The sequence below is a fragment of the Clinocottus analis genome, unplaced genomic scaffold, assembly GCF_023055335.1.
Source record: "Clinocottus analis isolate CAN_PGR_092001 unplaced genomic scaffold, fCliAna1.0.p SCAF_4, whole genome shotgun sequence".
In the NCBI taxonomy this organism is placed as follows: Eukaryota; Metazoa; Chordata; class Actinopteri; order Perciformes; family Cottidae; genus Clinocottus; species Clinocottus analis.
The window spans coordinates 18,546,868-18,574,172 of record NW_027176153.1 but is presented as its reverse complement, the minus strand read 5'-3'; the positions used below and the strand labels follow the sequence as shown (position 1 = coordinate 18,574,172).

At 47.1% G+C, this 27,305-nt stretch overlaps 1 protein-coding gene across 4 annotated transcripts in view; it reads left to right on the top strand.

The window, feature by feature from the left end:
• The window catches only part of LOC137801033 (cadherin-4-like), a 218,264-nt gene extending 193,739 nt beyond the window's left edge, over positions 1–24,525 (top strand). For all 4 annotated transcript variants that reach the window (XM_068598427.1, XM_068598429.1, XM_068598428.1 and 1 more), the window contains 9 exons: positions 211–348; positions 4,341–4,526; positions 7,779–8,035; positions 13,557–13,699; positions 18,722–18,961; positions 19,744–19,980; positions 21,072–21,211; positions 21,328–21,492; positions 23,500–24,525. In XM_068598427.1, the coding sequence (XP_068454528.1) occupies positions 211–348; positions 4,341–4,526; positions 7,779–8,035; positions 13,557–13,699; positions 18,722–18,961; positions 19,744–19,980; positions 21,072–21,211; positions 21,328–21,492; positions 23,500–23,703 (1,710 nt within the window). In that variant the 3' untranslated portion in view covers positions 23,704–24,525. The remainder of the gene's footprint in view (positions 1–210; positions 349–4,340; positions 4,527–7,778; positions 8,036–13,556; positions 13,700–18,721; positions 18,962–19,743; positions 19,981–21,071; positions 21,212–21,327; positions 21,493–23,499) is intronic.
• Positions 24,526–27,305: the final 2,780 nt, after the last annotated feature.

Here is a 27,305-nt window from a genome sequence, read left to right as displayed (position 1 = left end):
GTTTCAGCTCAGCGAATGAAAGACTTCACCCTTGTGATTCTGTGTTTCAAATAAGAGCATGGACAGCTACTATAGAACAGAACCCTCCTCTGGGAATCACACTCTGTGGATGTTGCTCTCGACTGAAGGAAGAAAAAAAAGCTTTTTGCAGATGAATAACTGCACACTGTGGGTTTTTTTTCACCTCTGTATTTCTTCCTTTTTTCACAGAAAGTGTCCCAGTACACCATCATCGTGCAGGCCACGGACATGGAGGGCAACCTGAACTTTGGCCTTTCCAACACAGCCACTGCCATCATCACTGTCACGGACATCAACGACAACCCTCCCATGCTGACCTCCAGAACGGTGAGTTCCTGCAAATAAGGGAGTCGGGAGAGGGCATCAATTTGGTAAGGAGGGAGAGGGTTTGGGGTTCAGAGAGGAGAGGAGGGTGGAAATGATTAGTGTGTTTGAGGAAAGAGGAAATAGAAAAAGGCTACAGAGAGGACAGACCTTTTCAGAAGAGAGAGATTGAGGAAGAGATGGTGAGGAGAAGGAAAAGGGAAGGAGTGGAGGGAATGAGGAAAGAAGAAAGGAAATGACGACAGCGCTGTTATGTCGTTACAAAGGAAGATTTACACAAGGACGGTGAAGGAGGGCTATGAAGCGCGAGCGTGGCTGCGCACACACATACTAATCCATACCATTGACTTTCATCAGCAAGAGAACTAGAGCCAGCAAATCGGTAATGACTGTTGTCAGACTAGTGATATTTAAAATGATGATTACATCACGGAAGGTAATTATTGAAAGCGAGGTACAACTTAAAAGTCATCATCATCGCGACACAATGGTAATGAGTGTGGCGGGAGATTTTGTGTTGTTAAGAAGTTGACTTTCACTTCTTCCACCGCTCTCTTTTTAACTCGATGTTAACTGGTCAGCTCTCTCAGTGCTGCGTGATGTTCAGAAGTAGTATGACTTCTTTTTTTTTGTGGCAGAAATGGGCTTCCATACATTTGTTCAGCTTCACGTTATGAAGAGAAATCTCTCTCTGTGTCGGTTTCAGGCATCAGAATCATTCAGCGCGCGCTTCTTCGTAAGTTGCGTGGCGAGAGCGTCGGGCCCGTCGGCGAGATAAGGTGCTTATGTGGTTTACAGTCGGCACGAAGCTACAGGCTCGGCTCTTTGAGGTGGCAGCGGCGGAGGAGTTAGCATTAGCATTCACCCTGGGGGCTATTAAGACCCTTCTGATGATGAGTTAGCGCTGGCGGTTAGCATGTGTCAAACCTCGGAGCTCATCAGAGAAGCCGTGACATCACACGCAGCAGGAAGTGAGCGGAAAAAGGCCGACGCGGAGGAGGCTGCGGGAGAAGAAAGAGGGATGGGGAGTTGATGAGCGGACCGCCGTGTAGACTCCAAGACAAAAAGGGATGAGAGAACAATGGGGCGAGGAGAAGGGATGAGGGATTATTTGGTCACTGAAGCTATTTTCCAGAGTGATAAAGCACAGAAATGCCCCGCTGTAAATCAAAGGTCCTTCCTGACTCGACATCTCCCCTCTGATTTAAGATGCTCTACTCATGGTGGTGTATTGATAATACTGGCTAGCAATGGATTGATATTCCCTAACTGTACTTCCACCATGTTTAAGTGCATTTCCATCATCGCCACGGAGCGAAGTTAATACGATCATGGATATTGATGATCGACTTTAGTGGAGGTTTTTGGAGGCGCGATGAGCAGAGCACCTCCACCCACGCCCGTCATCAATCACCCGTTTTAGTGGCGGCGTAGCATAAAAGCCATTTTGTTGAGAATGCAGGCCATTATGCAAATATTTAGTGTTTGCAATAAACCCCATAGATCTTTCAACGTGTCCCAGAAATATAAAGTTTGGGGAATTTGTCTTTAATGCCGATGATTAATATTTCATCACGCCTATCAGAGGCTGCCCTATTTTTCAAGGCGGGCAGAGGGTGGTGCATGTGTACGGATGTGAAGGCTGCAGACATGCTTTGCATTATTTTTGCGATGCAGATAGATGAGACGAAATGAAAAACGTTACTCATCTCTTTTGCTTATGAACGGCCTCACACAGGTGAGGCGGGGGAGTCCGGTAAGCATCTCTTGCAGGACTTCCTTTAGGACCTTCTTCGCAATGTCCCTATGATGAAGTTCCCCGTTACTCCTCCTCTCTCCTCCCTCCTCCCTCCTCCCTCCTCTTTCAGTCTTTGCCCGCTGCCAAAATAATGACAGAGGGGTGAGAGTGTTGGCAAGAGGTGTTTTGTCAAGTGCTGCGAGAAAGCCAAGTGCACTCTGCGCCAATCACAATCAAAAGAGTGTCCCTCCGGCAGTTGGGGGACAAGATACAGTACCACCGAAAGAACAACTACCTGATCAGAGGAAAGTCTCTGCTGAAAGACATCGCAGTCATACGTCAATCCCCTGTCAAAACAAAGCCCTCTCGCGGCACACGGTGCAATACAATACGGCGTCGGGCTCATAAATCATTGAGAGTGAAAGAAAGAGACCGACCCCGAGGTTTTCTCTTTCCATGACAGACTGAAACGCTCTCCGTTCAGAAACCGCACACGTTGAATCACAATCCGTTCTTGACGACGACGCGAGCAGACGTCGAAGCTCGGCGTTCTCACTCAGATAAAAGATGAGGAGTCTTAAAGAAGATAGAACAACCGCTCAGTAAAGCTGAATATAGTAGCTGGCTCCGAGACAAAAAAAACTATTTTTCATTTTCTAACATTGTCTCTGAAATGCAGCCTGGTGTGTGGATCGGAGCTGCAAACTTTAAAGCGTGTTCTGAACTCTCCACCGTCGCGATCTAATATCACACTTGATTTAATGTCGGCGATGTGAGGGTGCTTACCGTTCTACTGGGGAAGATGGGAGTTGTAAGTTCCACTGTTACTGGCAGTGAAATGTCTGAAATGAAGTTGCTAAGTGATTGTACTGGCGTTAGGGGGAATTAAAAAGCTGCCGTACCATGTAAGGTTTCCTACGGGGAAAATAAGACTATTATAACTCGTTGCTCTGGACACTTGTAACTCCTCCCACCTCATAAAGAGCTAACGAGAGGAAAGGAAATCCTAAACCGGGGTGTTGAGAATAAGGGCTGCGGTTGACCCTCGGAGGTCTCCCATCCTCTCTGGTCCACTCCCGCTGCTTATTACTGTGTGCAAAGAGAGAAGATGCTCAAGGGCCCTCAGCAGCTAAAGGAGCTCAAGAGCCATCTCTGAAGTTTTATTTCATTGAATTGGCATCGGGGAGTCCCTGAACCAAACCGCAGTAATAAACCGCTCAAGCACACACGCACACGCTCCCTCTTAACATGCGACAGCCTGCGCACTTATCCGATGCAGGCGGAGCGCCACGGCCACCCGGACACGTCTGTTGTCTTAAGAATGTCATTGAGTCTCTGAACGGCTCTCCTTGACGCAGCCCCCTAATCTGCCCGCTGCTGTCGGCTGTTTGCTGGGTGATGCGCGGGTTGCCAGGCAGGGTATTATGGTCTGTTGGAGTGTTTGGTCTGCGGGCTTTGCTCTTTGATATCCTACACTCGCATAAGCGGCTCAACGGCTCTTCCACGCCTGTTACCCGTGTCGACACGGTAACTGTGCGATGCCGCACGCCTGTTGCCTTCCGCGCGAGACGCGCCGACGCGCTCACCTCCCGACCTGCGATTGGCCGAGAGCCGGCGGGTCGTCCGCGTAGGTTGGGCGTGTAGGTGAAGTTTGTTCATATCGTTGCAGGGTAGCGGTGCAGGCGCTGCTGTTGTTGGTTCGTCTTTGTGGGCTTTATCCCCTGAGCCTGTGCAGCTTTGATCAATCCCCGCCGTAACAGACATATGACAGACAGCGGCTCACTTCTCATCAGGCTTATCAGGACAAAGCACATGTGTTTGCGCCGCAATGGGGGAACAACTAAAAGCCACTCATACACACTCAAACAGCTGTTTTAACCCTCCCTACTGCGGGCTCCTTTCTGTTCAGCCGTTCTCTCGTCCTTTGTCTCGCTGGCTTTTCAAACGAATGAAATATTATTGCTCGTCAAGAGCGGGCACCGGGAACGCGTCGAAAAAAAGCAGAAAGAACACTGAAACTGGAACACCGCCCTTGTGTGCATGTGCTTACTGGTGTGCAACTGTTCATAGCTTGTTTATTACTCAGCTGTGAGGGGGAAAAAAAACAAAATCATTAAACTTACTTTCCCTGAAAACCTGAGGACAGATTCAAAAAATGAGAGATTGCCACACTCAAACGGCTCAGTGGATCCGGATGGACCTCAGCCACCATCTCAATAAAGATCACACGGTGTTGTTTCCCTTCCACTCTCTGCAGTTTTCCGGCGAGGTCCCGGAGAACCGAGTGGATCTCGTGGTGGCGAACCTCACGGTGATCGACGCCGACCAACCGCACTCGCCCAACTGGAACGCCATCTACCGGATCATCAGCGGGGACCCGTCGGGGCACTTCACCATCCGCACCGACCCGGTCAGCAACGACGGCATGGTCACCGTGGTGAAGGTAAGGCGGCGGCCATCTTGGAACACCTTAGCTACCGGTGTCGCCTCTCTTTCTGTTCCTCCCCCGTCATATCCCCTCTGGTCTAAACACCAGCTATAATAATAGACCGCGAAGTTAAATGCGGAACAGGCCGGGGTCTTTTTGCCTTTCACATGCCCCCTTATGTCCAAATGAGGGATCGGAGGCTGCGGCGCCCTTCAGAGAACAAGCCCGCACACTCTCACACAGACTTAAACACAATGGCTGGTAAAATCGCCGTAGCAAATGAGGTATTGATTTCTCAATTACAAAGGCAACGTTTTTTATACACTCGTAATGTTCTCGCTGCTGTGGTAAATGACACCAACAACAAAACCATGTCTTGTAACAACCTGCTGTGTTAGTGCTCAACCTCTCAGACGCAGATTGTCCCGGGGGCCATAACCCATTCGAAAAACAAAATAAAGGAAATAGACGACAGAACGGAAATGCGCACGCCCGTTCGGCTCATGCTCTGTTTATGTATGTAAATGCGTAGATGTGTCCTGTTGAGTGGCCTTCAGCGCTTGTATTTCTGTGCTCATCCATGAGTGGCTCACTATAAATGTGCTTATCGCTTCGCATGTGTTTTGTACCGTCTTGTTTATGCTCTTGACCCTGGGGACCCTCGGGTATTCTCCTCGTGCATCTGACTCCCGCAAATCACATCTCTCGTCCTATAATAATGTCTTGGAAAAAAAAAAAAAACAGCAAGAGCATCGCCCTGCAATTCCCACAGCACCATGAGCAATGAGCATTGGCATTTTGCTTCTCTTCATTATCTCTAGATGACTGCCTTTTATAATCCATTCCTCTCACTCCCTGATGTAAAATTCAGCAGGCAGCCGAGTAGCCGTGAGCTTTCGTGGAGACCCATGGGAGGTTATCAGGAAATCATGAAATAAGAGACAGGGCACCCCCTGGGACCGCGATGAGGAATAGACTGTCTCCGCAAGTAAACAGAGGGGGCTTCGGCTCGCTCTGGGGAAAGGAAGCTGGAATGGTTCACATCAGACTCAATATAGGTAAAGTCAAGACGCCATAGGAAGGCGCTGCCGTGGCTCTCGGGCGCTCCTATTTTTACCAGACGCATGCAGACGCATCGCTTCACGCCGTCACCGTGTCCCTCTTCCACGAGGGACCGGGCTCCTCTGTAAACAAGGGCTAAGGTCTCAACCAGGACGTGTCACACATTTACGGCGCTCTCCGGGGAGTTGTACGAGACGCGCTCACCTCATTTTGCCGCGCGGTAATAGAGCCGGTCGAGAAACAAGCATGCTTAAAAAAAAAGAAAAAAAGAAAAGAAAACACACTAACAGAGCCGCTTGGTACCAACGAGTCATTTAGATATGTAAATCGCGGCTTATGATAAACGCGGACATGGAGGAGAGGAGGGAAGCGAGGCGGAGACAGATTTCCAGAGGATTGAGAGATGCAGGGAGGATGGATCACAAGTCGGGAGGAGGGGGGGGGGGGGGGGTTGGAGTCGGAGTCTGGCGGAAAACAAATTAAGAAAGAGGGACGAGTGAAGCGATGCAAAGAAAATCTAAGGCTCATGGGCAAAAGATGGAAGCCGTGTTGTTGACCTCTTACCCCCTCTGGTTCCCCCCAGGGCGTGTGTGTCCGAGTGTGTGTGCATGTTTTAGTTAGCCTCCAGCTATACTCTAGACCCCCCCCATGCCCCCTCCCCTCTGGCTGCAGATCAAAGAACCTTGACCATGGGTTTGCTTGCAAATGGGTTGCCGGTGCACCGACGGGGTCACACACACACACACACACCTGCTCGTATCTACGTGGACACACACACACACAAACACATCCACTCTTGCCCTTGTCAACCACGCTGTCTGATTGAGAATGCTTTCTTTTTTAAGTGTATGTCTCCTATCAGAGCTGTCCACTGATAACACAGGATGCAACATCCAGATGTGCTCGGAGTCATTAATAATACAACCATCAGACACCGCAGACGCCAGGCGTGCGGCGGTAATCATCACCCGCCTGTTTAGAAAATGCGCCGGCAGGACCGGCAGCACCGTATTTGTCCTCTCTTTTTTTTTCCCCTCTCTGTCTCTCCTTGCTTGTTGTTGTTGTCATTTGAACCTGATCGTGTAGTCTTCATTAGGAAAGCTCGGAACTGTCACTTCGGTTTAGGCTCAGCCAGTAAAAGCCCCTGTAGAGTACACATGTACACACATATACACACATTCACACACACACGCACACACGCGCACACACACAAATGGCTGAGCCATGACAGCACCCTATGAATAGTCTAAGCCCTTCTACCTCTGTGCAGGATGTGTGTGTGTGTGTGTGTGTGTGTGTGTGTGTGTGTGTGTGGGCGTGTGTGTGTGTGTGCGTGCGTGTGTGTGTCTTGGTTAGTAGTTTAGAGAGAATAAAGGAGGTCCATTCCATCAGGGGAACTTGACACGGCGCCTGGTCCTTTATCAACATCAAGAGAAATATTAAAACGGGTTTCACACGACTATCAGCGTATGGTGTTTAAATACATGACACGGTGTGCTGATGAAAAGTAATAGTTGTAATGATACTAATAATAATAATAACCGAGAAGATAATCATTTTCATTATTGTTTTCTTTACCTGTAAATCCAAATTAAAGACCGTAGTTTTAAAGTAAAGAAATAAAGACACCTAATGTTCCGCTGAAAAAGTAAGATAAAAAGATATATAATAGGGAACTCGATACATAAAGTCAAAAACATTGCAATAAATACCATATAGATCTAGTTTATAATATCCATTTTTACCACAGAGGTGGTTCTTCACTCATGTGAACTGGATTTCAATGTGTTCATTATATTGTACACTGCACATGTTCACATTAAAGTCTCATGAATTATGTTAAAGTCACCAAGTGAAATTCCAGCAATAAAGCTAAAATTAAATTATTCCAGTGTTAAATATGACTATGAAGGGTATAGATATAATATTGCTAAATTACACAGTGCAGGATTTCATTAAATAACCTATATTTTACATTCTGAGTGTGAATATAGCAGCAAACCACAGTTTGCTCTGTAAAGATGAAGAGGAGTAATGTCTGAGCCGCCCGCATCTGCCATGTTGAGAGCCATAGAGAGGCAATCCAAATCCACCCAGTCTCGCATCTTGCACCTTTTAAGAGATGAATAATGTTGAAACTGCTTGAATTCACTTCCACTCTCATGCTCATCCTTCCTTCCTTCCTTGCCTCCTTGCTTCCTCCAGCCAGTAGACTTTGAGATGAACCGTGCCTTCATGCTGACGGTGGTGGTGTCCAACCAGGCCCACCTCGCCAGCGGCATCCAGTCCTCGCTCCAGTCCACAGCGGGCGTCACCATATCCGTCCAGGACATCAACGAACCCCCGTACTTCCCCACGAACCCCAAACACATCCGCTTTGAGGAGGGTGTCCCGGCCGGCACCAGCCTGACCACCTTCTCTGCTTCCGACCCCGACCGACTACAGATGCAACAAACAATCAGGTACTTACTGAGCGAATATATATGTGTATATATATATATATATATATATATATATATATATATATATATATATATATATATATATATATATATATAATCAGAGTACTGTATTCTGACATTTTAATATAGCATGCCATTAGTTTAAAGTTCTTCTGGTCCAAATGATCTGGATCTTATTGGATGAGTTGCATTACATATGGATGCTCCCTGGACCCAGAAAAGTACAGCCTGATTGAAGTCTGGCAAGCTGCATTGTAAGTACAGGACTGGCCAAAAAGCCCTCCATATGCACTAACAGCAGGCTAAAAAGACTCTTGGATAGGTTCCATGTCAGTAGTTAGGGGTCAAAGATCAACAAGGGGACTGTATTCTGGCACCGCCGATCCCTCAAAGTCTTACTGTGGGAAGTTTATGAGCCACCAGAGAACTCTTAGCGAGGAGGGTAAGGTTAATAGGGAGCAAACGCCTCTGGGGTAATCAGAAGCGTGTGCATTCTGTGGATTTCATGAGCGCATACATGCAGGTGCACACACATAAGCAGCAAGAGAGAGGGAGGGGGGATAAAAAGAACAGCTGGCTTGAGACCAAACGCCTGACACAGCATTATGTCCACCTGCGGTGTTCTTTCTCTGCGCTAAGCCTCTCTGGATTTTAAATGTAAACCAACCTTTAAATGACCAGCAGGCCGTTCCTCTGTCCTGCTGTCAGCTTGACAGTAGCAGTTGACGGCATTGGAGCCTTTATTTGTTCCAAACGTGGAGGTAATCTATTGAGTACACATTGCTCCGTAAACGATGTTTCAAAGAGAAAGAGCTTTAGATTAGGTGTGTTTCCACTCGTGGTCACATGTAGGATGATGTCCTCAGATTACAGCGCTTGTTGTCGGTGTAATGTGTGACACCGGCGCGGCGCCGCAATTGAGTTGATAGCAGGGCCGGGGCATTAATATAAGCACCTCCCTCCAAAGCCCTCACACTCCAGCAGCCCTGTGCTTCCCATTTACTCTGGGGAAAAGATCTGAGCAAATTTACCAGCTAATTTCACAGCAAATGAGAGTAAATTGGGTGTATGTTATAATTTAGGAAGACGCCAAAGTCACCAGCTGGGCTCTCTCTCTCTCTCTCTCTCTCTCTCTCTCTCTCTCTCTCTCTCTCTCTCTCTCTCTCTCTCTCTCTCTCTCTCTCTCTCTCTCCCTGTTGAATTCGCTGTGACCTCTTTTGGTTCCCTCTCTGTTTTTGTCCATGACCCGTGCACGACTGCAGGACTTGGAAATAAGTTTGCCATTCGCGAGCACGCTGTGGTCTGTCACGGTCTCCTTAACACAAACACAGACCAAATCTCCTTCCTCTGCTCTGAGCGGGCGAGGACGCAGGACTGTATAGAGATGGCGAATCCACCGCCTCGTTCATTTAGGCCCATCTGGATAGGATATCTATCAATCCCCCCCTGCTTTACACCGGCAGCATAAAAGGTATCTCCTCCAGACTGTTAGGCAAGGAGACTAATTACAGCCGTTCCGTCCGTCTCTTGAATTCTCATTATTCTGCAGAAAAGAAAATTCAGGGACTCGTTCTTGCCAATCAGCTTAAACCCTGTGCCGCGTTGGCGTCACCTCATTCCACTTTCAAACTCGTATCTGGCACAGAGCTGATCTCGGTGTGCACGCGTCAGAGCGCCATCAATCAAATAGTTAGCTGACGCGTCTGTTTGCGTGGGGGAGACGTTTGGATGTGACACCCCCCGTCTGAGCTACATGTAATTTATGGCGCATGTCTTTGCATATGACAAAGAGCTGTACGTCTTTGTAAATGGATGTTGGAGATGCATAAAGAGAAGAGTGACAAGGAGAAGATTTAGAGGGCGCCGTAAAAAGTCGGAAAGAGAAAAAATAAAAAAATAAAAGACCTCGGGGATGCTGGAGGGATGGGGGAAAAAAGCAGAGGATTGTGAGCTGACTGCGGGTCAAGGTTTGAACTTGAGAGGTGCTCATCAACACAGGGACAGACCGGCAATGGGCTGTTGGGATTCGGGGGGGAGACGATTTGGACAGGGGGGGGAGGGAGGAGAGTGAGGCATCATGCATCACCTGTCAGACACCCGGCCAGTGAGGTCGAGACGTGGGACTAGAGACACTGGCATAAATGATTACCCAAACCGCCTTGGCTAAGCTTGAGACATGCATTTTTCATCCTCAGGGTCAGGGGTTTGAAAAATAAATGTCATACCTCTCCCCGCTGCTCGCCGAGATCACTAACCCGCCATGCCTAATCATACATCCGGCCGCACTCGCACACCAACTAAGTCCCAAATGAGAGAAACCTTCAGGTGCCGGAGAGAGAGAGCTCAGGAATGAATTGGAAATAAGCCACAGGAAAGGAATAATTAAACTTTTGCACAAAATCTAACATTTATACCATATTCTGTTTTATTCTACAGGAGCGCGAGAGTAAGCACGGACTGTTTACCTTTGGCAAATTGGCAAAGCATTTCATTAAAAGTTAGCGATGGGGACTGTCCAATTGTCCACAGTGACATTGTTGACAGTAGGGACTTGTAAACAAAAACAGCGGGGTTTGGTTTGGATAATCATAATTCTGGCCGGAGGAGCGCCATCATTTCCCGAGTGCTATCGGAAAAAAGTGAAGGAAGCGAAAAATGACTGTTTGTCTTTGCTGAAGTTTACTTTTAAGAAGCGCTCTAATAACGCAGCGTGTTGTCCATTCAGTGAGCTGGAAGTTAGCTTTGCTGCAAACACTGTTCATTCAGGACATCAACTGCTTCATTTGGGGTTATTACGTCTGCACTGAGGGCTCCTGAGGAGACTTAATTAAAGAGAAGTGGTGGTCAGAGCTCTCTGCTTTGTGAGCAAAACGTTTATCATCAGAGAGCCTCACGGTGAAGAAAAGGTTGGTATTTTATATTCTATACTTTCCCCTGCAGTTAGGCCCTTTCGGTAAATGCAGTTATGCACTTTCTAGCGGAAAGTTGGACGAGAAGATAGATTGCACTCTCGTGTCGGCACCGTACACTAAATATGAAGCATGGAGCCAGCAGACAATTAGCTTAGCTTAGCAGAAAATGAAAGACTGGAAGCAAAGGGAAACGGCTGGCCTGGCTCTGTCAAGGAATGGAGAAAAAACCCCCAGAAAGAATCCACTGATTCTACCGACACCTCTTAAGCTAATTAACATGTTACATGTCAGGTGAAGTGAAAACAGCAAGTTGCGGTTTTCACGGTGAGTTATGTGGCGGGTTGTGTCTCGTCTCTGTGAAGCTGCCAGGTAATTAGCAGACTGCAGTCAGTGGACGGATTAAATACACAGGATACAGTATGCCGAGTTCATTATCTACCTTTAAATGGGCTGCGAGTCAGATTCTTTAAACTTCACTCCCCATCTTAATGCTAAGCTAGTTGTCTGCTGACTCAAGATTCACATTTAATGTGAATATAGAGTGTACTATTGTTCCACCACTGAAACGGGGAGAAATAATCACATGATTGATCGAGTAGTTTCTATCAGCTAAACTTTACTGTCACACAAAGACCGCGAATTTCCCCCCGAGTGATGTACAGACCAAAGCAATGGAGCCCAGACTCGAGATCAAAACGATCTCAAACGATTCAAAACAATCACTCGAACACAACCACATTCCAAACCAGACAGACAATGAAATCAACACATCTTTCAACAGTCGTAAACATCTATATATCACAGCCTGTATGAAAGATCCAGATTCAAGTAATTAACTCCAGATTTCAAAACGATCTCAAAACGATCCCTCGAACACATATCAGATCAAACACATATTTCAACTTGTCAAACTATGAATCTCCTCATCCAAAAGGCCCAAAATGTGATTTCACTATTCTTTTTTCTGTATTACACTGGGTGTACATGGAACGATGTAATGTGAATTTTGTTCACTTGACCCTTTAATTTTCCGTTTGCTCAGTAAAAAGTGGAGCAGTTGGTCTGCCCTCCACTGGCAAGACGGACAAAAAAAACAAAACACAACAAGATAAGATAATTATCTCAGTAGACAGGGAGTGTGAGTTTGCCAAGGCCAAACCAATGGAGTAGCAGTAGGCATCAAGTCCATCCTAATGAGGATACGAAAAGAAGATCATACAGCCATGCTGCTTCTTCCGACTGTCACCTGTCCTGCTCTCTCTTTCTCCTCCCACACACTCCTGATCCTATTCCCTCGCTCTTTCATCCCACCCTCCCACTGCGGTGGACTCACTGTAGTCCTGGTGGTGATTTCACAGTCCGCCAGTTAGCGGCGGTGGGCTTGGCTAGCCTGAGTGAAAACTGTCTAGAGTGTGGGAATGTCATCTCTGTGATCCCCTTCCCCGCACTGCGCTTACGCCTGGGATCATGCCTACTGCCTGCTGGGAAAATCCCACCTCCCTCACTGCAGGAGAGAGATTATGCTCTCTTCCCCCGCACCCTCCTCACCGCCTCCCAGACTTCCACTCTACTCCGACGCGAGTAAATGTACATGCAGTATTTAATCAAACAAAATTAAAGTGTCAGTAAGTACACTGCCATTCAATACATATAAAAGCAAGGTTAAGGTCAAGCCCATTTCAATGCCGATGGATTTAAAAGCCGTGTTTGCCACATAACAGAGCTTTATTTCCCAGGATGACATTCAGTAAATGCATATCGGATTGATGGAGAAACCTCGTCGGTGCAAAGGCCACGGTGTCACAGGTCCACAGATGATGTTTCACGGGAGGAAGAAAGAAAGGTGCCAGTTGATGAACTCTGCATCACAAAGGGAATGAGACGAGGAGATACAGACATGTGTGTGTGTGGGGGGGGGGGGGGGGGATAAGAAAATGTATGAATACAAAAGCACAGCAAGATGAGGTTTGAAAGTGTGGAGCGAGCCGCAAAGCGCCGAGAAACAAGAAGAGTTAGATCAGAGTGAGATTGGAATTCAATCCCGGAGATGATCCCCTGTTCCTTCCTTGCCCTTTATCCCGGGGGAACGTCTCCGCCTGCTTCCACATCCAGTTTCCTGTTTGACGATCGGTACCCAGATCCTATCATCGCCCCGCCGCCGCCCTGCGCACAGCTTCCCCATGCAGACACTGTGACATTTGCGAACATACAAGCACTAAAGCAGGCGTGTAAATAACCCTGCCAGGCGGCTTCGCCCTCTCCGTCATGAAGCAAAACACTTCCTGGACCGTGCACACGCAACACACACCGAGGCAGTCGCAGCCGTGCTTAACTATGGAGGTAATTGACTTCAATGCCTGGTACGCAGGAGTGAAAAATGAGGTGAAATTGACTGTAAGCTGCAGGCTCTGGAGGAGAAGTCAATGAAGAATTAAACTGTGTGAAGGTCAGGCTGATTGTGTGAGTGTGTGTGTGTGCGTATGTGTGTGTGTATGTGTGTGTGTAGCCAATCTTTGCATGCACAAACGCATCAGAGAAAATCTTCAATGGCTCGCAAACACGGAAGCGGCTAACGCTGCCTCCATCAATGTGTCCTCGTGTGTCTTTAGGTATTCAAAGCTGAACGACCCGGCGGACTGGTTGTCCATCAACAGAACCAACGGGCAGATCGTCACCACGGCGATGCTGGATCGGGAGTCCGTCTACGTCAAGAACAACATATACGAGGCCACGTTCCTGGCAACAGACAGCGGTAAGCGTTTGTTATCGGGGTCATGGACTCTTTGTTGTCCTCATGCCACGAGGTTTAGCATGCAATGCACCGATTTTACAGCCCAAAATATGTTTTCAAATGTATTATACATTAAAGTACTATTGTTGTAACATTACAAATATAAGTGGATATGCATTGTATTAACGACAAATTGTATATTTAAGGGATGACTTTCTCTTTACATTATTGAGATACTATCAAACTTCCTTCTCTGTGGTCTTAAAAAACACAGTGGAATTAGCTGTCAGTCATTTTAAAGCACCTTCACGTTGCCTAAATCAGTGATTTTAAACCACTGTGCGAGATCATCAGGTGTGCCGTAGGAAAATGTACAATTTCACTTAAAAAAAACAATAAAACATAATTTGCAATTGTCGCATCTTAGCCGACAATATAGTGGCCGGCCTAGTAATTACCTACCATGCAATAATTATCTACCATATACATATATATATATATATATATATATATATATATATATATATATATATATATATATATATATATATATATGCTGTATTATGCTACAATGTGACATTTTGTAACTTTGTGGGTTTGTTAAAAATGTGCCGCGGTTGAAAATCACAACCGGCTTAAAATCATGCATCAATCGACTGGTCACCTGCTGAACGTGAAGATTTGAATCATTGTTAGGAAAATGCGCCGGAAAATACACGTCGGAGAGTAAAAATGTTGCTCAGTGTTTGAGGAGAATGAAGACATGTGTGTGGATTTGGAGGGATAGAAGGACACGGAGGCTCTGCAGCATTCAAGTGCAGCGCAGCTGGGGGAGAGTTAGAGGAAATCCTGGATTCACACAACCTGGTCACACTCTTGATCCTCTCCTCTCATCCCCCTTATCTTCTGTCCATGACTGCCTTTTCTCTCCCGCTACCTCTTTCACAATGTGCCACATATATTTGTTCTGCCTCAAAAGTTGAAACTCAAGTTTAACTGAGCACAAACTCAATCAGAGCAAACAAATAAGTTCCCTTCTTCTTCTTGGGTGCTTTTTGCTCAAGTAGAAAAGGTGTGTTTTTTTATTCCCCCCCCTCCTTCCCAATTTACCTTATCAGTGACGTGCAGCGCGCCGGTGTGTTTACATTAGGTTGAGCTGGCTTTGAAACATTGGTCTATTTATAGCTGTGAGCATGTGTGAAGAATGATCTCATTCCAAACACAGTAATGTGTGTGTTTCTCTACTTTTTTATTTGGGCAATGATTGACAATATCAGGCACCGTGACGTGCTGATGGGAAGGAAGAGGCAACGGGATTAGATTAGAGGTCGATTTCCTGGACTTTATTTTCATTTCAATACCTTCGCTATTTCCTTGAAGAACAAGGAGCTTTTCCTTCATCTGACCGTGCACAGATTAGAGCTGCATGTCACTGCAATATTGGTTGGACATGGGAAGTCCAAAAGTTGAGACGGCAGCAGTAAAAGTTAGTGTGTGTGTGTGTGTGTGTGTGTGTGTGTGTGTTAGTACGTGCATCAGTCTGACTATGTGGGTGTTGCTGGAGTGCCAGCTGTCTCACCGTCAGAGGGATTATGGTAAGAAGTGCTGTATGACAGTGAGGATGGTGGGACGGGACATGGAGAGGTGGTGACGGCGTGGCGAGGAGCACGCTCGCGTCGCGGCCACGTTTTTTCACGGCGCCCCCCCCTCCCCTCCCGACACGATCTGACGCTTGTGACGCACAATCACCGATGGTTTTATGCGCTCTTCTAAGAGCATATGGTCGGTTTGCTACAAGTCTTTTCACCGCGCCTCACATCTCTGAGCCGCCATCGGAAAAAAGAGAAGAAAAAAAAGGAGTTAATACAAATCCTTTTGAGGAATTTACACAAACATAATTATTTATTTAGCTGGTTAAAACCCACATAATTCTCCTATCAGCTGCGGCAAGCTGCTTCCACATGTCCCCCATACATGACTGGGATTAACAAAGCTGCAGGATGGGAAAGCCTGCGTGTGTGTGTGTGTGTGTGTGTGTGTGTGTGTGTGTGTGTGTGTGTGTGTGCGTGTGTTTGCGTGTGTGTGTGTGTGTGTGTGTGTGTGTGTGTTTATGTTTCACTATGTACGTGTTTTAAATTTGCATTTAACACTGTACATTCAATATTTTTGGGCGTCTCAGTGACTAATAAGGACATAAATGTTTGAAATGAGTTTGGTATCGAGGGGCGATGCCGTGACCTGCTGCAGTTCCTCATCTGTATACTCTGGCTCCTTTAATGAACCTCATCCACTGTCTTCTAAATGTAAAGCTGTGACATTGAACATCTTTGAGATAACACTAAGTGACACTTTCTATATGCCACCGCTGGCTGTCCTCCTGCAACCCGACAGGTCCACGTTTAAAAATATCTCCTGTAAGCATGTATTTGTAGAACGTCTTCTGATTCAATTGTTGGATAATGTTGAAAAATACTGACAATCAAATAAAATCTCCCTCTGGAGAATGAGAAAACATTATTTCCAACAAAACCAGCATTCAGCATATATGTACGTTCTAAAAGCAGCATGATGTGGATATAGCTTTTTACCCCAACATGCTAGCTGTTAGCGCAACGTTTCAAATCCTCAGTGAAGCGTGTTGCGCAATCACAATGCAGCGTGGGCGTGACGTCACATCCCGGCCCAACGGTGCACTTGATTGACTTTTTTTGCAGAGCAGTGTGTGTGAGCTGAGTGTGTGTGTGTGTGTTTGTGAGCTGAGAGTGTGTGTGTGAGCTGAGTGTGTGTGTGTGAGCTGAGTGTGTGTGTGTGAGCTGAGTGTGTGTGTGTGTGCTGAGTGTGTGTGAGCTGAGTGCCCCCCGCTGACACTACGCTGCAGCACACGCTGTGCTGCGGGGGCGCACCCCTGGAAAAAGTGCCGCTTTCTCGTAGTACAGTGCTACCGCTACACATCATTTGGCAACTGTTCTTCTTTTCTGCGTGCGTGCGTGCGTGCGTGCGCGCGCGCGTGTGTTTGAATAGTCTAGTTCCAACAAAACTAACCATGAAGGTCAGGAAGTGGATTCAGGCCGGACTGGTCTTTTGCACAGGGGGCTTTAAAAATCTGACTTCTTTTCAGTTGTGTTTTGTTTACCAGCAACTCTTTGCAGAAACTCTTAAGAGGCCAGTGAGCCGCGTCCGTCGCTGATCACTCGATAGGGCTTCAATCAGTGGAACTTTATTAAGTCGTCATCTGTAACACCGAATCGTGGCATTACCCGTCGGGCCGACCGTCTCCCTTACAGCCGCCCGTCTTTAACTGAGTCTCGCTCTCCTTGGCGGCAAACGTCTTGCTCCGTTGCCATGTTTAATTGGCAGATCTGTCAGCTTTGCATAAATCTTTGTAAATTACATCGCCCTTATCTCCTCCCGGGGATGGGCCTTGGGGTCGCTTGATTCCATCCAATGGCTCAGCCAGTGGGGCATGGCGGGGAAATGACTCGTAATTGGAGGCAGCTAAGGGTCGTCACCCCCTGACACACACTCAATAAACAGCTCGGAGCTTTATACGGCTAAGCGCCCTCTCTTTTTTTTTTCCCCCCCCCTTAAGATTTCTTCGTGCCACATTTTCATACTTCGCGTACGCAGTCGTGCCGCCCTCACACTCCACTATCTCACTCTGATTCTTTTAAGTGTCTATTCTTTACTCCCCAGTTCTCTATAAATGCTGTAGCTGATGGTCTGTTGCTCTGTTCAATCAATGCAAAGGGCTTCAGGATTGTGTCTGCAGATGAGGTGTGTGTCTGTGTGCATCAGTGCATGTTATTACAGTCCGGGGCTGACGATATTGTAGTGAGGCAGCACCTGCAATGCCTGCCAACTGTAGCGTAAGACCAAATATCTTCAGTCGCCGCAATGATTGTCACAAACGTACAAAACAGACGGCGCGCGCGGCATTGGTGCAAAGTCCATCGTTGATCTGAGAGAATATTGTTTATTAGCTGCCTAATTAGCAACGCTTGTATGTGTCATAGGTGATACACCTCGCCGGTGCTAAAGCAACTGCATCTTGAACGGATTCCTAAAGCAAGCCAGTTTCACTTACAGGGCAATTTCATCACATTTAGTTACAAATCAAACTATTAATTAAGAGCAGAAGGTCCACTAACTTTAAACTACTGAGAGCCGACGAAAAGTGTGCTCCATCACAGAATCCTGGAGTTAATGAATGAATATTGTCTCTTAAATATACAAAATGCATTTTGCGATTTGCTGTGAAAGTCTGCGACGTCGTAACTGCCTTCAAGCAGTTCGAGCACATTATCCAGAGCGATTGAACATTTACATTTACGTTCATGCATGTACGGATGCGAGCATGCAGCGGAGGGGATATATACGCTCAGCGTGTGTGCACGTAGGAGGACAGAATGCACACGTGTGTTGAAGCGATGATGTATTTGAGAATGCAGGACGGCGTGCGCCACAGCAGGAGCGCCCTCTTCACCTTTCCAGACGTGCATTGTTAATGTCGCAGGCAGACTCGGCCTTCATCTACAGAATGGTAGACGTCTCTCCCGGTTGTGTGTAAATACGCACCGACAAGGACTCGTTTGATTGCGTTACACTCATCATTATTGTACCTCTGCCGTCTCCAGGCGGTCGGACGTGCCGGGCCTGCGTCTGGATCGACTCCGATGGGCTTGATTTTGGCTCCGAGGCTAAATGAGGAGCCGGGAAGCACGACTGTCAGAAGTGTTCCTGTCAAGGGCAAAAGTTCTCCTCTGCTTCTGCAGTACCTCTAACAGTGTGGACAGAGCTCCTTCCACCTCTTCTCTTTCTTTTTTGTCTCTTTTTTCATGGGGGGGTTCAGTTCCATTACTTGTCTCTCCCCTCTGTCCGCCTTCGGCTCTCGTCCTTCTCCCGCTCTCGATCGTCACTTTCACAACGTGCACATCTTTCCTCGTCATCTTTTTCCTCCCATCGTGATGCTATTATGATGCTACTTCCTCTTCCCCCTCTCTCTCTCTCTCTTTCTCTCTCTCTCTCTCTCTCTCTCGCTCCCAGGCTCTCCCGCAGCCAGCGGAACCGGCACGCTGCAGATCTATCTGATAGACATTAATGACAACCCGCCGGCGCTCATACCCAGAGAGTCTCAGATCTGTGAGCGCGTGAACAAGAACGTCCACGGCGTCAACATCACGGCCGCCGACGCCGACACCGACCCCAACGCCGGACCCTTCGTCTTCGAGCTGCCCAACTTCCCCAACAGCATCCGGCGCAACTGGACGATTTCTCGGATCAGCGGTGAGGCGTCAGCGTAGAAAACAGCACGAGAGAGCATGTGAACGTCCACTAATGAGCACTGCATGGAGTGCTACTGCACACATATATCTTTATGTGAACACGTCTTTACCAGTTATTTCATTTACTAACTGACCAAAATCTCATCAGATGCTTCATCATAAAGCGGCTTACATCTTTCTTGCCCATATGTAATATAAAGTACATTATACTTAAATAATTACACATGTAGTACTGTGTGATTGTTCAATATGATCAACTTTTAGTGGATTCGTATGATGTTACGATCATATTCGACCACGTTTTTTTTTTCTAACAAAATACTTCAAAGCACAGTGTCATTTTAAAAAATTCTGACTAAAAGCTTTTAAATAATGAATGCATAAAAATGCAATTTTATGGAAACCCATTCCTGCCACAAAAAAGGTCATAATTACGACAACAAAAGAAAAAAGTATAATAATAAATATTATGACTTTTTTTGTCATAATTATGACTTTTCTTTTTTTTTGGTCATAGTTATGACTATTTTTATTTATTTTTTTTACGGAAATGGGCTTCCATACATTTTTATATACTTGTATAAATCCTTTTTTTTTTGCATGTACCATATTGTGTAAATTGATGATGGAAAAAAAAACTTTCAAACTACATCCATGATATTGATTTCAATCATCTCTGGCCCTATGTGGAAGCATTTTTTAAGATTTTGTTCACAAATAACTCTTAAACGTGATCACGTGGTGCATCCTATAACTCCTCCCTTTCCTCCTCGCCCTGCGCAGGTGACTACGCTCGTCTCGGGCTGCGCTACCAGATATACCTAGAGCCCGGCGTGTACGAGGTCCCCGTCATCGTGTCGGACTCGGGGAACCCCCCGCTGTCCAACCGGTCGGTCATCAAAATCAAGGTGTGTCCCTGCGACGAACACGGAGACTGCACCACCCTCGGGGCCGTGGCGGCCGCCGGCCTGGGAACCGGAGCCATCATCTCCATCCTCATGTGCATCATCATCCTCCTCAGTGAGTATACGAGCGGCTCACGCGGCATTCACACACCTCGCTACTTGCAAACATACATACATACACATACACACGCACGCACACACACACACAGAGTGAAAGACAAGTTGAAGCTGCCTGTGATTGGCTGTTCAGGGCTCCATCATTCAGCATTCACCAGGCTGCAGTACAGCAACATGAACAATAGTTTTTATTTATTTTTTTACATATAGACGTAGAGACAAGTCTTGAAGACAGATTCACGCACTGCCGTAGCGTTTTCCCAGCATATTTTGGATGTTACATCGTGTGTATTGCGCCATGCTTTCCAATATTGTGACTGGAAAGGGTCATACGATTTTGAGCTAATTATTATAATTCACTTAAGAATAAAGTTGAACAATACTGTCATTTGTCCCATTATTAGTCATAACAATTGCAACTTAATTCTCCTGGGGATCCACGCACAGAGATATCAACCTTATCGCAAACATTCTGTCATGTACAAGCACCCAAGTAAGCAAGTGCTCCTCTGTGTGGAGTTCAATCACAGCACCGTGTTGGATCACATTTTGACCGTAGCAAATGTTTGATTGAATAAATATGTCTCCCGAAATCGTCGAACACCGAGTCTCACAGAACAGATGCGCGCTCGTTTTACTCTGTGCAGATGTCTGCGCCGCCTCAGCTGCGTCTCACTTGTGTCGCCCTGACTTCAAGCGTTTATTGAGACTTCCGAGTACGTTTTCTTTTACAATAATAAGCCCATAAACGGGAGGTATGTCCAATAAAAAGGCACGAAACAACTGTGTCTCTGGCCAAAAGGCAGCCGCAGCCATAGCAGTGTGTGTGTGTGTGGGTGTGCGTGTGTGTGTGTGTGTGTGTGTGTGTGTGTGTGTGTGTGTGTGTGTGTGTGTGTGTGTGTGTGTGTGTAGGCCCGTTAGCCAAACACAACGTCCAATACAATAAAAGTGAGCACTGTTTTCCCCACAGACATAGTGTCTGTGGTTTCCCTCCCTCTTTGGCTGATGACATTTTGGACAGAATGGATGTAAACTGCAAGTTTGTGTGTGTGTGTGTGTGTGTGTGTGCGTGTGTGTGTGTGTGCGCAGGCATGGTGCTGCTGTTCGTGGTGTGGATCAAGCGCAGAGAGAAGGAGAGGCACACCAAGCAGCTGCTTATTGACCCGGAAGACGACGTCAGAGACAACATCCTCAAATACGATGAAGAGGGAGGAGGAGAGGAAGACCAGGTGAGATCCTGAGGGACATGCACCCCCCCCCCCCCCTCCCTCCCACCCACACACACACACTTTCTATGTTGACCTTTCATGCCTACTTACACCTGCTTGCCTGCGTGGGCGCGTAGGACTACGACCTGAGCCAGCTGCAGCAGCCGGACTCCTTGGAGCACATCATCAGCAAGCCGCCCGGCGTCCGCAGGGTGGACGAGCGCCCCATCATCCCGGAGTCCCAGTACCCGATCAGACCGGTCGTGCCCCACCCTGGAGACATCGGGGACTTCATCCACGAGGTGGGTTTACACAGCGGACGTTTAGTTTTCCTCCCACAGCGAGCTGGCCGTCTCACTGCCGCTTCCCATCGATCGGACATGTAATGTGATTACTCATTTCTGGACGCCGTTCAATATGTAAACTCCAGTATGGTGATGGGAGCAGCAGAGACTTTTGTTTTACGGTACAGCTGCTCTGATGGCGGCAGCTTTATTCACACACACACACACGCAACTCCAGCGTTGGCACACTGATGCGAGAAAATGCTGATTGACAGACTCGTGACAACACGTTCACACTCGAGAGGCGTTGGCAGCTGTTCAGCTTTGATCCATCCAGCCTTGACTCTCCCTCGCTCTCTCCCTTTCTCCCTCTCTCTCTCTCCCCCTCCCCGCTCACACATGTACTCACCTGATCTCGCTCCAGCAGTCTGGTAAAACACAAACACAGCAAACACATGGTGTTCCTGTACCCCAAGGGGGGTTTGAGGCTTTTCAGCTTTCCGTCCGCAGCATCTCTCCTGTATTTTGATGAAGGGGATGAAGTCCACTCGCTTCACCCGCCGAACCTTCAGGTTATCGGCCCTCGTTTGTCATTCTAGGAAACAAGTGTGGGTTTGCACCCCGGCGGGAAAAGATACAGATCTGTTTTTGAATGCTCTTACTGTAAAAACAAGGGAAAACTCTGTCACAGCATTAAACCCGTCCAATTATTTCATCTGCGTGTATTCTGCAAGTGCACTTATTGCTCGTCACCAGAGTCTTCCACTAGCTGCTAGCATACCAGCTAGTCTTTTAGTAGGAGAGGCCTGAAGAGCCGACTTGCTGGCTTTCTTGCTAGAATAATCTGCTTTTGGAGACATTGCTGCTCGCTGCTTTTCTTGTAGAAGAGTTTTTCCGTTGGATGATTTTCAAAGATACTGCTATAAAAACTGTATAAATGTCATCTTCATCTGCTCATAACCAGTAACATATAGACTTTACACTATATGAACAACATCTCACATAATACTCTTTTATTAAAACAACAACATTATTCAATTTCCCCAGTGGTTGCAGAGAGATAAACCTTTTTTTAGTTTGGGTATGCACACTTCGAGCAGAGGGCTAAAACTAGCTTGTTTTAAAAAGGTTAACGCTGCCGCTAATGAAGCAGTAACAAGATATTACAGAATGTGGCTTGATCACACATTGCTGAATCAAACTCAGACGTGGCCACTGCATCCCGTTACGTATGTTTTAATACACGGATATGTGTGTACACGCTACATGTACCACATAGTACACTATGGAGGCGTGTGTTCAGATTGACCTGTGTGTGTTCGCTGTGTGTCGTATTTCTGCGCCCGCACTCTCTTGTTTGAACGGTTTATTCAACATTCACCTGAAGAAGCTCGCTGAATAATTCATTTTAAAACTCAAGTATGGTGACAAAACATCGCAGGATCTGCTGTTATTGGATTCAACTTCATGAAACGAAATGCAGTTGTGCTTTTGTCCCAGAGCACGAGGACAATACAACCGTGTTATGTTTTCCCAATCGCTTTTCATAATTTAACTACGTACAGTATTTGTTTTTCACCCCGACATGAGACTGAACGAAGGGCTGAACCAGAGGCAGAAAGCAAGTCTGAGCTACTTGGGTATTACTTCACACCTCTACTATCAACTCCTGTTGTGCTTCTTAGACTAGAAGTAGAATACTGAAACGTTAGATACAGATATCAGCTTATAAAATAGTATGAATCGGTCCAGATTAAACTACCCAGAGTGAATGACACTGATGATGTCACAGTGATGTCATCGAGGTTCCGTAGACATTGATAACAAAAAGACAGACATTTACCAGGAAAGGACGGTGGAGCAGTTTGCATATCGAAGTGTTCTTGATCAAGACACTGAAGAAACGTCATGTGTGTGAAATATATGCGATACGAATAAAGTGATGAAGTGGGAAGGAACAGATGCTTTCCGTTGCATCATGGGAAGTGCTGACCGCTGCCTCTTCCTCCTCCCTGTCCCGTCTAGGGTCTGCGAGCGGCGGACAACGACCCCACGGCGCCGCCGTACGACTCCCTGCTGGTGTTCGACTACGAGGGCAGCGGCTCCACCGCCGGCTCCGTCAGCTCCCTCAACTCGTCCAGCACGGGGGACCAGGACTACGACTACCTCAACGACTGGGGCCCGCGCTTCAAGAAGCTGGCCGACATGTACGGGGGAGGGGATGATTAGATCTGACCAGTCGCACACACACACACACACACACACAGACACGCGCTCGCGCGCACACACACACACACACACACACACACATCCTCGTCCCCAGTCAGCTGGCCTGCCATGCCCCGCCCCTGTAACAGTGGGGCTCGCATTATCGAACACAAGTCAACGAGGACTTGTTCACACCGACCACCTGACCGACCAACCAACCAATCAAACTCCCCGCCACAGAGGGCCGGCGTCCTGAGTCCGCTTCGGGGCGCTCTCCTCCCCCGTCTCCTGCTCTCAGACTGAAACTGCTTCTCATAGTTTGGATTTTCAAGTGCTTGTGCTGGGTTTTTTTTTTCTCCCTCCATTCTAAGGTTTTGTGTGCTAGATGTAGGTTTTTTTTGTTTTTTTTTGTTCTTAGTCACATTTTTTTTTTAGTTTTTCCTTTTTAGTTTTGTGTGGCTTTATTTTTATTTTTTTTTTGTCACCACTCCCTTTTGATTCCAAGCCGTTCCCCATCCCCCGAGGGTTTCCACTTTTCCCTCGCTCGCCTGCCGCTCCGCAGAAGCTTTAGGTTGAGCCGCTCGCTCTGTCTGAGGGGAACAAAGGGGGAGACGCAAGAAGAACACAGATATGAAAGTCCTTCCTGCACGGAGGGGCTCTGGTTTATTCTTTTCTTGAACTTGAATTACTTAGAACAGAAGCACTGTTGTTTAAAAAGTGCCTTCAGTGGTGCGTATTATAGCAGACTCCCGCTAACTCAGGATTGGTTGCCATTTCTTTTCTGGGCTCACATGCCTCCATATGACCCCCTGACCCTTTAACTCAGAACCCCCCCCCCCCCCCCCCGCCCTCGTGTCTCTGGTCCTGCAGGATCCGTGGTCGCTGCAGGTAGAAGCCAGCGCCCGCTTCAGAGGGGCGTCGACCGGCTCGCGAGGGCGCTCCGTGTCGACGTGCTGTGCATCGGCCCGCAGTGTGTCTGCCGGTTACGGACAAATCATCCGCTCTCGAGTCAGGCGAGTCTGTGCAACTCGAACGGGATTACTGAGATCACAAAAATACATAACGGGACTGTCTTATAGAAGAAATGCATTGCGTGTCTTTGTTTATCGTGGCTTCGATAGCAGCTGTGTTTGTTTTGAGCGCTCAGTATTTGCACAAAAAACTTGAAGATTGAGAAGTCCTGTGTGTGTGTGTGTGTGTGTGTGTGTGTGTGTGTGTTACCCCTCTGGTGTTATTGTATATGAAGTACGTACGAGGGTTATTTAATGAAGGAGACGCTGCCTTTCAGACCATTTGAAGTTTGCATGTTTCTCCCTTTCGCCCCAAAAGGTCATTAACATGGCATCAGTTATTGTGATTAATGTGTCCGAGGAAACTATATAAACTGTACAAACATGAGGGGAAAGAAAACACTAGAATTCAAATAGCTGTGACGGCGTTACACGCAGAGCCTTGTTCTGACATCCCTTTCTCTCTCTTTTTAATTCTTTTTGTATTCTTTTCTTGATTCGCTGTTGTTTCTCCGTAAACTTTTAATATAGCGACTTTGGTGCTGGTCCCCCCGTCACAGAAACTGGGTGAAATTGAGCTCCAGCCAGGGTTTTTCTGTTGTTTTTTTAGCGCCTTAACAATCTGTGTCTCTTCAGGCAGCGCTTCATTCATCTGAAATGTTCTCCTGAAAGTTTTTGCCTGCGAGTTCAAGAGGTTTTGAGAAGAAAATACAGGAGGGGGGGCGGGGGGGTCTCGTTACGAAGTTCTGCGTTTTTATCAAACGCTCCAGTCGTGGCGCTTTAAAAGACGTCTGTGAGAGACGATGACGCGTCTTAATGAAGAGGAGGAAGAGGAGGAGGACGAAGAGGGGGAGGAGGAAGAAGAAGAAGAAGAGGAAGAAGAGCTTTAGTCTTTGTGTTAAATTATTTAAATGTGCAAAACATTTCAAAGACAGACCAGGGAGAGGTTTAATCATTCCTTATCTTCTCCGTTGTAGCCAGTTAGTTTTCAGCGTGACGTGGATCGAGCAGATCTCCTATTAATTATGAATCTGCTGAATGCTTGAAGGGATCCTCCCCCTCTCACTCCGTCTCTCACCTGCTCGCGGTTCGAGTGGATATCTCGCCGTACAGGAGGAGGAAAACAATCTGTTAGTTTACACATCGTAAGTATTCTTTCAGAGTGGAGTGAAAGGATTTTGACTTGTGACAAAATAGGAATGGAAAATATATCATGATGCCATAATAATGAAATAGGGACGTGGGAAGGCATGTCGTAGTGTAATTAATAAGGTGATGACAGGGTAGGACTCTCCTGATGGAGATGAATACATAAATGGTGGCAAATTGCACCTCGTGGTGCAGAAACTGACAGCTGCGATGTTCAGGATCGCCGTCAGCTCGGAGCGGAAAAACACGGCCGACACGAGGAGTAGTTCCTCTCCCGCTCGCTGCCGGATCAGCGCTTATCTATCCGCAGCCTCGCAAACAGAACATCCTCACAAAATAAACACAGCTGTTACTTTCTGCTATTTGTGCTTTATTTCTGACGTATGTTGTATATACAAAACCTTTTTTATACATCCGGGTTAACGCGAGTTATCCGTTTCTGTGTCGTCTCTCTGCTTTTCCTTCCAACCCCCCAGTTTTGTTTTTCAATGAATTCTCGGCAAAAAGGTATATATTTCACCACAAAAAGCCATGTTGCATTTGAAGAGAATCTGTGTGATGCTCTGAGAGCTTGCAGCCATACGTTTGGCTTCATTCAAACCAACTTGTACAGTCTATACTCGCACACACTCGCTCCTCTAGGCCTTACTGTACATACGCGAGTGTTCAATATTATACGAGCCGTCTCAGCATCCTTCTGCTTCAACCTGAAGGCCATTCATGAAGACTCGCTTCATGATTTTCTCATGCTTTTTGATCCGGAAGTTCAGACCTGGTTCAGGATCTGACACAGCACGAGGCCCAGACACACACACACACACACATACACACACACTTTACACACAAGGTAACTGACAATTAGAACTGTGTCATCCATACATACGTGACACGATGCCATTATGATACTGAATGTTATCAACGTGACAGCAGATCGGTCACACCCCCCCCCCCCCCCCCCCCACACCACCTGCCCCCACCCCTCCACCCCCCGCCATTGAAACGCAATTTGCGAGGAGGAGGCGACAAACAGGATGATCGATCATCGCTCGGTCCGCTCGTCTCATCGGCGCTCTCGTTCTCAAGTGAGAGGAGAATTATGGAAAAGGTGAAATAAAGGAAGAACTATTGCACTGCTGTGGACCATCCCCCCCCCCCCCCCCCCCCCCTCCTCCCGCCTCGCTGACTGCTGGTAGTTTAAAGGACACTCGGTCTCACTCGGGACACTGCCTGACCACGGACACACACACACACACACACACACACACACATGACGGGAGGCCGCTGCAGGCTCGTTACGGCCAGAACTACAAATGCAGACAGACGGTTGTCTCTACGAGCTCTCCCGACACTGCAGAAGTCCAAGTGTACATAATTTAGTATTCGCTTGAAGCTAAACAGACGGCGTTAGGCAAACATGTACCTGTACAATTGGAGCTTTTTTTTGCATGTGTCTTTTTTATAATG